Here is a 10,972-nt window from a genome sequence, read left to right as displayed (position 1 = left end):
AAGGGTAGGCACCGGGGGGACACTACATTTGGGATCCTCCAGACATGAGGCATTAAATGGGGGCCGTGTGGCTACCCCCGGGAGGGGGAGCCCCGTTGCACCCTCTCCCCCTCCCTCCAACGTGCATCCCCCCGGGGCCCCGAGTCGGAGAAGGGTGCCGGGGACCCCCTCCGTCCCGCGCAGACCCCCACCTGCAGTCCCGCACATGCATGCTTGTCCCAGCGGACCCCGCACGACACCCCTCAAGCCCTGCGGGGTGTGGCCGGGGGGAACTGCCCCGTATCTCTGGGCATCCCCGGGGGGAGGGACGGTGGCAAGGGACAGACTGAGAGAGCAGTGGGGGTGCGGGGGGCAGACCGATCGGCAAAGCCACCGAGGGAGCCGGGGGAGGGCCGGGGGGTGCCGGGGGAGGAGGGGCTCCATGCAGGGCTCTGCCCCGCGGCCGGCTCTCCGTCGGGGCACGTAGAAAAGGGGGTGCAGGCGGGGGTGCGGGGGGGGGGGAACCATGCCGGGGGCTATGTACAGAGAGGGGGCGTGAGGACCACCACCGCTCAGCCGGTTTGCTCGCCGGGGTCCTCGGTGGAGGTGGCAGCCGCGGTGGTGGCAGCCCCGTCCCCGTTACACGTGGTGGCAGGAGGCGTGGCGGGGGCCGGGGGCTGCGCGGCGGCGGGCGAAGTGCTCGAGGCCGCGGGGGGCGGAGTGCTCAAGGCCGCGGGGGTCGCAGTGTCCGTGGCGGCGGTGGCGGCGATAGCAGCGTTGGAAGCGGCGGTAGCAGCGTTGGAAGCGGCGGTGCCGGCGGTGGTGGCAGCGGTGGTGGCAGTGGTGGCTGTCGGGGCTGAGGCGGTCTCCGTCTGCTCGGGCGCCCGCAGGCGCTTCATGAGCGTGGTCACTCGCACGGCTTTCTGTGGGGAAAGGCGGTGGCCGCGGGGTGTGGGCGCTCCTCTGACCCTTGGCCCCTCACACCGGCATCGGGTCCCCCACTGGGAATTCTTGCTGGGGGCTAGCAGGGACGCAGGGACTGGCAGCCCCCACCGTGATGGGGGAAAGGGCTCGGCTGAGGGGGGAAACTGAGGCACAGGGCCCCCTCACCCACCTTCCACTTGGCTCGGGCAAAGTTCTTCTCGATTTGGGCACAGACGCCATCCTTGATGTTCTTGTCAGATGCAGCGTTGCCAGAGATCCTGGGGAGATGGGGAGAGGTGAGCAGTGGCCACTAGCCTCCCCCCACCCTGCCCCCAGCCGCAATCCCACCACCTCCACTCCTCACCACTCATGGGAGATGGCCTCCTCCGCCGTGATCCTTTGGTCCTGCTCCACTTCCATCAGGCGTGTCACCAGCTCCTTAGCTGCGGGTAGAGGGTGGGGAAGTCAGCACCAAGAGGGAACAACATGGGACCCCGTGTGTGTCCCCCTGGCACAGGGCTCACCCGCCTGTGAGATGTCATCCCAGTATGGTGGGTCAAACTCATAGTCTCCTGCCAGGATTTTGCGGAAAAGGTTCTTGTCGTGGTTCTCATAGTCATCCTCATCTGCCTCCTCGTAGAAGGGTGGGTTCCCCGAGAGGCTGGGGGAAGGGCAGGGGACTCAGCCTGGCCCTCAGCCCCCAGCCTGCTGTGGCCACCCTGTCCCTCGTCCCACACTCACAGGATGTACATGATGACGCCAATGGCCCAGCAGTCCACCGGCCGCCCGTACCGCTGCCGTCCCACCACCTCCGGAGCTGCGGGTGACAGGAGAGCAGCCCTGCTCGGGGGTCCCCACCCCCCCCAGCCTCTCACCCTCATGGTGATGAGGAGTTAGAGGGACCCACTGGGAGTGCCCAGGATATGCCTTGGGGTGAGGGGGAGTGAGAGGGACCCACCAGGAACAGCCAGGATCAGCCCCTGGGGTGATGGGGAGTGGGAGGAACCCGCTGGGAGGACCCATGGTCAGCCCTGGAGCAATGGGGAGCATGACAGACCCACCAGGAGCACCCATGACCATCAGGAGGGACCAAATGGGAACCCCCAGGACCAGTCCCCAGAGTGGTGGGGAGCAGCAGGAGGGACATGCTGGGACTTCAGCAGCGCCACCCACCCTTGCATGCAGACCCAGCTGGCTCTCACCCACCCAGGTACTCAGGGGTGCCACAGGGCTCTTTGATAAGCCCATTCTCCAGCTTGGCCAGGTGGAAATCACTGATAACGATCTTGGAGTTCTTCAGACGGTTATAGTACACCAGGTTCTCCAGCTGACAGCACGAGGGTCATGAGTGCCAGGGCACAGGGCACACAGCACCCATGGGTGCTCCCACCCCGCCATCACCCACCTTGAGGTTCCTGTGGACGATCTTGAGTGAGTGCAGGTAAGCAACGGCCTCCAACACTTGCCGGATGACGTTGCTAGTGTCCTTCTCTGAATAGTAGCCCTGGTCCAGGATCCAGTCAAAGACCTCCCGGCCGGTGGCCCTGCCAACAGCAGCTTTGCTGAGACACCCCTACAGCAGGGGCACCCTCAGCCAGCCCCCCTGCAACCCTCAAACTTACAGCTCCAGGAAGATGAAATATTCCTTGCGGGTGATGTAGACATCCACCAGCTGCAGGATGTTGGGGTGCTTCACCCTATGGAGAGACAGGGGCATGGGTGGGGGTCTCCACTTTGCTTGGCAGCACAGGAGCCCCTCCAGCCCTGGCACTCACATTTTGAGGATGATGATCTCGTTTTTGGCTGCCTTCCGCACTTTCCGCCCGTCTCGCTTCAGAAACTTCTTGCAGGTGTACAGCTTCCCTGTCGTCTTCTCCTTGGCCCGGAAGATTTCACAGAACTCCTCCCTGCAAGAGTGCCTACAGCTGTCACCCCACCAGGGACTGCCAAATTCAGGGCACTCAGGTGGTCCCCAGGCTCAGCAGTATCCCCCCTCAACCCAGGAGAGATGCTGTGGGGTGGACAGAAGCTGTGGCTAGAAGTATCTCCATAGATGAAGTGGGGGGAAAAAAGGCAGTAAGAAGGAATAGATATGGAATAAGCAAATTGATAAGGAAGGGAGGAAATGTGCTGATTAAAAAGTCCTCTTCCCATGGCAGGTGGGGTAGGACCCATCATGAAGCTGCTTGCGCTGAGGCAGAGCAGAAGCACACCCTGACTTCAGTGTGAGTGCTATGGTTGGGAAGAAAGAAGGGGGGGTGGTTGCTGCAATATTTCTGTTCTATTATTAATGGAGTTCGAGCCCATTGGCTGGGCTGGAACTGCATGGGAGCCCCCAGCACCAGTCCAGCAGAGCCTTTGGCTTCCCAATACCCTGGCTGAGCTGAAAACCTCATGGATGCTGCCCCTGATGCAGGGGAACTGCTCCACAGGGAGAGTGGAGCAAAGCTCTGAGAACATCCAAAAAGGTCCCCACCACTATCCACCATGACCCCACCAGGCATAGCCCACAGCCAAGTGGTTCCAGATGTTTTGGAGGCAAACAGAAAATTTTCTGGTGCGTATTTTGGGGCCAAACCACTCTCAGTGTGTCTGAAAGCTTCATTTTGTGGAGCACTTCCTAATGTTTTCCCCAAAACAGCAATGCAAGTTGAGGGAAAGCAGCAGCGCCCTGCTCCCCTCCAAATGACAAGTGCTCCTTCCTCTGCTAGGGCAGAGCCCTCCTGCTTCCCAGACCACAGATCTAGTGGGGAGAAGGAAGGGATACAGGGAGCTGCCAGGCAACCTTGCTGCCCTCCTCTGAGCCAGTGGTGAATATTCCCCAGCGCCCACCTGTGAGAGGGAGTAATGAGGGGGACAGTCACTCCAAAATGCATCCTGCCTGTCCCAGCTGGGGACTGGCACCCCAAAAGCCCCTTCAGGCAGCATGGTGCATGCAAGTGGTTAGGGTGCTTGGGGCACCCCCAGGGCCAGAGAGGGACTAACTCACGTTTTGATGACCTGGCCCAGGTCATATCTGTCGGTCACCTCGGACGGCTGGTTATAATCTTTCTTGTCTCCCAGTGTCACACAACCAAACGGCATCGCAGGGCCCGGTGCTGGCAGGGCAGGGAGAGGTGGTGAGCACCCCAGCACCGCCGGCCCCCCTAGAGCCGCGTCAGCACACACACACCCCACAATTCCCCCCCACTCCGCCTTGAGACGCCCTAATTAACGTAAACCCTGACGAAGCGCAGCGGCTGCTCCTGCTCCCCGGCTGCCGCAAGCCACTATGTGCCCAGCCCCACCGACGTGCGGCCATCCCCGTGGGACCCAGCGCTCTGTCTGGGCTCAGGCCACCAGTGTGATACAAGTCAGCCCCTCCAGCCCTCTTTTGTGTATCATTAATGATTTACGAAATTGCCAGGGCTAGCGCAGAGCCCAGAGCACCTGCTGCAGAGGCAAGCAGATGTGGACGGACCCTTTCCTATTTCTCAGCCCAGTTTTGCCATGTAGTGACATTTCTGTAGCTGAGATTTCCCCAGCTGAGGAGTCGCCACACCCCATCATACATGCAGTGAGTGACACCAGCCTCAACTCCCCATCCCCTACCAGGCTGGACAGTCTCATCACAGTGCTGGGCAGGTGGGCACTGTGGTTTGACAGTACCAGGCAGTACCATGCAGATGGGCACTGCAGTTTGGTAGTGCTGGCCCTTCTGCCACCAACAGCAGGTAAGACACTGGCCCAAGCACACATCAGCACCTCTGGCCTTTTAGGAATTATGTTTTGCCCCTTGCTTTCCCACCGGGAACCCTTTGAAACCTGAGCCTGCTCAGAAGCTTCTCAGCAAGAACTTGGTTCCATTAAGTGATTTTTTTTCTCTTTCCCACCCCGTTATTGGGAGGAAGTTTCAACTAACATTATTTTCTGGTGGCTCAGAGGGAGAAAGGGCTGCCTGAGCCCTGCCAGCCCTCTCAGACAGGCCTGAGCAGGACCCACTACCGGGATGTTGGCACAATGCTGGAGGCACCCACTGCCCACTGCTAAAGCTCCTGAAGCACCATGCTGCACCGTGCCATACCGTACTGTGCCAGTATTGCTCAGGGCCCAGCAGCACGGGCTGCGGGCAGGATGGCAGTGCGGGATGCGGGAGCCGGCATCACGGGTACCCAAGCTCTGAGCCTGTTGCTATGGCAATGGGAGCTGGAGATGCAGAAAGCGGCACATCCTTCGGAGGGGGCAGGGACAGGCAGGGACGGGCAGCGTCCGACCCACCTGCAGGTGCATGTTGCTGGGTCTGCTGCATGGGACCCAGGATGATGGTGGTCATCCCTGCAGCACCCAGGGCAGGCACCTAAGTGCTCCCTGGGGTCCTTGGCCCTAAATCTGGGTGGGATGTGGGTGCGGCAAGCCAAAGAACAGGGGGGATGCTCCTTCCTGCCTCTATCCTTTAGACTTGATTTGCCTCCATTATCTGCCAGAATGATGCCCACAGGGTGGGGGCACTCAGCTCACATGACACCTTGGCACCCTCCTGCCAGGAAAGCCCACATCGGACAAAAGCATCCATCCTCAACCCACTCAGGATGCACCCACTCCCAAAAGAGAAGCAGAGCACTCATGGGATTCCCTTCCCTGCACCACAGACCAAGAGAAGCTTTCCAGCCCACACTCAGCTCATCCCAACAGCCTCCAGGCAAAGCTGCCCTGCCTGTCACCTCTGTGTCCCCGTGACACACGATGCTGGATCTAACATGTCACAGTGCCCAAGCTGAGGGGGTCAAGGGCTGTCCTGGCAGCCACTGGCATGGTGGCAGGCTTGGTGTCGCAGGCCAGCAAAGGCAAGGCTGGCCTGCAGGCAGGTGGGCAGGCTGCCAGCACCAGCAGCATGATGCCATTAGCTGGGAAGGGGACCCGGGTGGGATGATATATTGGGATTTTATTGCTGTCTCTGCGAGCGCTCAGCTAATCTGCACTCATAAAATTAGTTCCCGTTGGTTTAGCAGGCACCCATCATGCCAGGGCTGAGTACCAGCATCCTCCCCTGCCCCAGGCTGGCCAGCACACCTGGGGTACCCCGCAAGGCAGCCTAGAACCAAGCCCCACATCGGTGCCAGCACTTGCACCCCAAAGGTGAGAGCATCCCTACTGTGGCAGGGGCACCTAGGCAAGCAGTGAGTGAAGGGGTGAGTGCTGGCTCGCCAGGGTGCCAGGGAGAGGAGGTTGGGTGCTGCACTGGCACCCACACTCAACCAGTGTGTGTCCCCCCTAAAGCATCTAATTTGGGAGCAGAAGAAACAGCGGGTGTAAGACAATAGCAGGGAAGTGGGTGGCAGGGTGCGGACGGCACGGAGGAATGACGCAGCCGTACAGCCCTCCCCGGTGGGACCCCCCAGCACCCCGAACTCCAGCTCTGCCCCATGGTGTGGGGTGCCACCAGTCAGTGCTCCATCACCTGCCCCGCTTTCACCTGCAGCCACCCTGGACGTGTCTTGTGCAGGGGGGACCCGATGGCATCCCGCCCCCCACATCCCGGGGGAAGGATGTAGCGGGGAGGGACACAACGCAGCGGGGCCGGGATGGGCAGAAATACGGATGGTGCGGGCAGCGGACAGGCAGCGAGCAGGCAGTGGGCAGGCAGCGGGAGGTGGAGGAGGCTGCGCCAGCCCCATTCTACCCGTAGGAGCCTTTGGGCTGGGGCTGGGGCAGAGGCAAGGTTGGGGGAGCCCTGGTGGGAGGGGATACAGCCTCGGGCCGGGCACCGCAGGGGAGGGCTCGGCCGGGGCCGGCCCGGAGCGATGCGGCAGCGGAACTGCGGGAGAGTGGGGCAGGGGCCCGGGAGGGGATGCTTGGCGAGCGAAGGTCCCCGGCAGTCCTCGCCACGGAGGCCAGCCAGGTTCTTCGGGTTCCGCGCTGGCGGCGGGGGCGGCCCCGGCGGGAAGCAAGCGGGGAGGTGGGGGGGGGGAGCCAGGCTCCGGCAGCTCGTCGGCGCCCGTCGGGTCTCGGGATCTGCGGGTCGCGGGACGCCAGTGGGGACGGGGCGGCAGCGGGCAGCCGTCGGGGAGGACACGGCCCCGGGCACAGTCCCGCCGTAGTGTCCCAGGCCACCGGGATGGGGAGGGTGTTGGGGGCAGAGTAGGGGGGCAGCCCCGGCCCAAGAAGTGCCAAATCCCAGCAACCCCCCACCCCGGGCACGGCCTCCCCTTGCCCACGGCACGGCTCGGCCCGGCTCGGCTCGGCTCGTTCCGGCTCGGGGCAGTCCCGGCGCGGTGCCGCGCTCACCTGCACGCCTCTCCGACCGCAAAGGGGGGCCGCGGCCCGGGGCCGCCACTCGGAGGAGGCCGCACGCCCCTCCCTCCCTCCCTCCCTCGCGGGGCCGGTGCGGAGCGGAGCGGAGCGGAGCCGAGCCGAGCGGAGCCGTCGGTCCGTCGCCGCGCGGCCCCCCGCGCCCGGCGCGGCAAGTTGGGGGGGGCGGGACCGCGGGGCCCAGCCCCCATCCAGCCCCGCCCTGTCCCTAACGTCACCACCGAACTTCGAGCCCCGCCCGTCGGGGCACCGGTGGGGACGGAGTGGCCGGGACGGGACCCCGGGGCGGGGAAGTCACCAAAACCGGGCTGGGACACTGCCGCGACACGGGGACCAGGTGGGGTGGGATGAGATGAGATGAGATGAGATGAGATGAGATGAGATGAGATGAGATGAGATGAGATGAGATGGAGTAGGGTTGATGGGATGGGATGGGATGGGATGGGATGGGATGGGATGGGATGGGATGGGATGGGATGGGGTGGCACAGGATGGGGTGGTACAGGATGGGAGATAGTGGTGTGGAGTGGAGTGGATAGGATGGAATAGAATAGTATAAAATGGGATGGAATGAGATGGAATAGGATGGCGTGGGGTGGAGCGGATGTGCTGGGATGAGATGGGGTGGGTTAGGATGGGGTGGTACAGGATGGGAGAGAGTGGTGTGGAGTGGAGTGGAGTGAATAGGATGGAATAGAATAGTATAAAATGGGATTGGATGAGATGCGATGGAATAGGATGGGGTGGGGTGGAGTGGATGTGCTGGGGTGAGATGGGGTGGGTTAGGATGGGAAAGAATAGGATGGGATGAGAGCAGGTTATTAGCAGTGTGAAGTGTGGACTCTGTCAGGTGTCTGTCTCCTCAGGACACTAAGAGGTGCCATGAAGATGTAGGTGGACACATAGCCCAGCCTCTGTACTGTGATCCTGTGGCAACCAGGCAACTTCCCTCATCCTCCTTCCACAGCTGCAGGGCCAAAGGCCCTCCCCACTCCCACAGGGACTGCCTGTGCCCCATGACTGTGTCAAGAGGCAAGAAAAGGGCAGGAAATTGGCCACCTTGATACCCTTAGCACTGGCCGTAGCCCAGGGTAGACAGCAGAGCCCTAGAGGCACAGCAGAGGCCCAAGTCCCTTCGCCCGGCTTGGGAGCACCTCCCTCCTCATGCAATGCAGCCGCGTGTGCAGAACCTCCCAATGGCTATGTGCTGGCATTTGCAGTCCATATGGTGCTGTTTCCGAGCTGCAAACCTCTCCCCTCCCACCCCTGCACCCACCAAACTCCAGCTCCCCAAACCCATCCAGCCTGCCTTGTCCTGAGCTGCCAGAGGGATGTGGTCCTCCTTTCCTGTGACCCACAACCCCGGGAGCTGAGGAAGGGCAGGCCCATGGAAAGGGGACACCAGGGTCCCTTGGCCTAAACCAGCATCTTCTCTCTGCACACAGGGAGAGCAACCAGCACCCCAAAGCAGAGGCAGCCTGGGGCACTTCCTGCATCGATCCCCTGCATGGCAGAGAGCTCTGCAAACCCCAGGCCCACCGCACTGGGTAATTAACAGTGCGTAGAGCTGGGGAATTAGCAGGACACTGTAGTTTGAGCTTCTAATCAAGAGTTTAATCATAGCAGCTGGCAGCACAGCACGATTATTAATCTTTGCGCCTGGGAACCTGGAGTGTAACTCCCAATTACCCAGCAGGCACCCACCATGGTCCAGGACTGCCCGAGGGATGGGCAGTGCTCTTCTAGTGCCCCTTGGCCTGGCCTGTGCTCATCACCTCCTGGTACAAGCCTCCTGCCCAGCAGAACTGCCCCAGGGTCCTGCCACTGTCCACCCAACCTTCTCCTGGCCTTGTCTCTGGTTCAGATCTTGGGCCATTTTGTGTCCCATTTTGGGATTTTGGTTCTGCTGAGCTTAATACCATTTGTTCTCTGTGCCCTGCCCACTGTCCTGTGCACTCTCCAGGCTGTGTACCCACAGCTCTTTGCACCCACAGCTCTGTGCACCCACAGCTCTGTGCACCCATCACTCCCCACCACTCTGTACCTGCTTCCCCCAGCACCCATTGCCCCAATGCATGCAATGCTCCATGCACCCACTGCCCCATGCACTTCCACGCACATCACTATTCCCACTGCCCCACAGTCAGCTCAGAGCTGTGTGCATGGTGACATGGCTGATTTAGGTTGACGTTTCCCACAGGACCCCTGCAGGGAGCAGACCTGGGCTGCCCAAGTTGGGGCTGCCAGAAGCAGGGCACCCAGCTGGTACCTCTCTCCCTGGGGTAGGGGGACACACAGAGTGGAAGGCACCTGACTGTACCCCGTTGCCTGTGGCAGGAGAACATGGGGTAGGGGACACCTGGCCTTCCCTTCTGTCCCAGGCAGGCTGGGGCCAGCCCAGCCTGGCAAGCCTAGTGATGGGGTACACACGGTGGGCTGCGACGGGGTACAGTGAGGGGGGTGCAGTGTGTCCGTGACTCAAGAACCACGTGGCACTGCATCCCTGTGTGCTCGCCATCGCCATGGCAACCGCCAGGCAATCAGAGATAATTGTGTGTTGGCCTGGCAACAGGGCCAAATAAACCCCATCCTTCCTTTCGGGGGGCTTCAGGGAGGGGTGGGCACAAAGAGAGGGATCACGGCCACTGATCACCACTGCTGGCCTGTTACTGGGGTCAGCAGCAGCAGGGTGGTGTGATGTTGGGGCCACCCTCACTGTGGGCATTCTGGGGCACCCATGTGCCCTGTAAGGTGTCAAGAGAGGTGGCCACATGCAGGCAGAAGGTGGTATGGGGCAGAGTGTAACTTCCCCACAACCTCACTGCATAGGATGTGCTGCGCTAAACCCACCACTACCAGCAATATGGTGCTGCTCTGAACCCACCACACCGGCAGTGTGGCTGTAGGAGTAGGCAGCAAGCAGGGAGCAGAGCAGCGCCAGCAGGGCTGGCATCACAGAGCCTTCCAAGGGCAGCTTGGGCAGCTTGGCCACCTTCTCCAGGTTGACAGTGGGAAAAAGTGAGGCATCTGCAGCCGGCACTGTCAATTCTTTTGGGCAGGCACACAGCTCCCAGTAGAATACGTGCCTGGCAGAAGCTCCTCCAGCCTGTCCCAGTTGGTGATCAAGCTGTGGGTGAGGGTGGGGCCACTCTTCATCTGGCTGGGCACTACTGCCCACAGCTGCTCACCCTGGCCTCTCCCTGAGTTGATGATGGTGGCACATTAACACAAAACAAAAAACCTTGTACCTCTCCACTAGCTTGGCCTCCCAGCGGTCTCCCTGGGGCAGTACCCAAAGTTGTGGGGACCAGGGCACAGGCAGGCTGCTTAGGATGAGGATTTTCACACGCAGATTGAGTGGGGATCATTGCCAGGAGAGAATCAGCCCCTAGGGAGGTGCCTGGGATGTGGCTGGCACAAGTCCTGACCAGGTGCTGAGATGGGGCAAGCCTCCTAGACCAAGGGCAGCAGCTGTTTCAGGGTCAGAAAAAGCTGTGTCTTTGAGGCTGGAAGGCTTTGGACTGAATAAAGACTCCCTAGGGGCCAGCAGAGCTGCTTGGGGGACAGCAGAACTCCCCAAGGGGCACCAAGGCTTCACATGGGCTGTCAAAGATCCCTAAGGGCTACCAAGGCTCCACATGGGCTGTCAGAGATCCCTAAGGGCTACCAAAGCTTCCTAAAAAGCCCACCAAAGCTCAACAGGGGCCAGCAGAGCCTCAGACAGGTGTCGGGGTACCCTGGGCTGTGCAGGTGCGGCCAGATGTGGGTGCCAGAATCAGGT

General features: G+C 61.5%; 1 protein-coding gene across 1 annotated transcript; it reads right to left on the bottom strand.

The window, feature by feature from the left end:
* Window positions 1–551: 551 nt before the first annotated feature.
* On the bottom strand, window positions 552–3,990 carry CAMKV (CaM kinase like vesicle associated). Its single transcript, XM_054387220.1, has 10 exons — window positions 3,893–3,990; window positions 2,679–2,810; window positions 2,526–2,600; window positions 2,309–2,447; window positions 2,110–2,230; window positions 1,645–1,720; window positions 1,428–1,564; window positions 1,268–1,346; window positions 1,094–1,181; window positions 552–902 (listed from the first exon to the last, which is right to left on the bottom strand). Exons 1-10 carry the CDS (start codon window positions 3,985–3,987, stop codon window positions 552–554), a joined length of 1,293 nt encoding a protein of 430 aa, XP_054243195.1. The 5' UTR covers window positions 3,988–3,990.
* Window positions 3,991–10,972: the final 6,982 nt, after the last annotated feature.

This window comes from Indicator indicator, chromosome 15 (assembly GCF_027791375.1).
Source record: "Indicator indicator isolate 239-I01 chromosome 15, UM_Iind_1.1, whole genome shotgun sequence".
Lineage (NCBI taxonomy): Eukaryota > Metazoa > Chordata > Aves > Piciformes > Indicatoridae > Indicator > Indicator indicator.
Note: the sequence above shows the minus strand (reverse complement) of the source record. Positions and strands in the feature narration are given on the sequence as shown.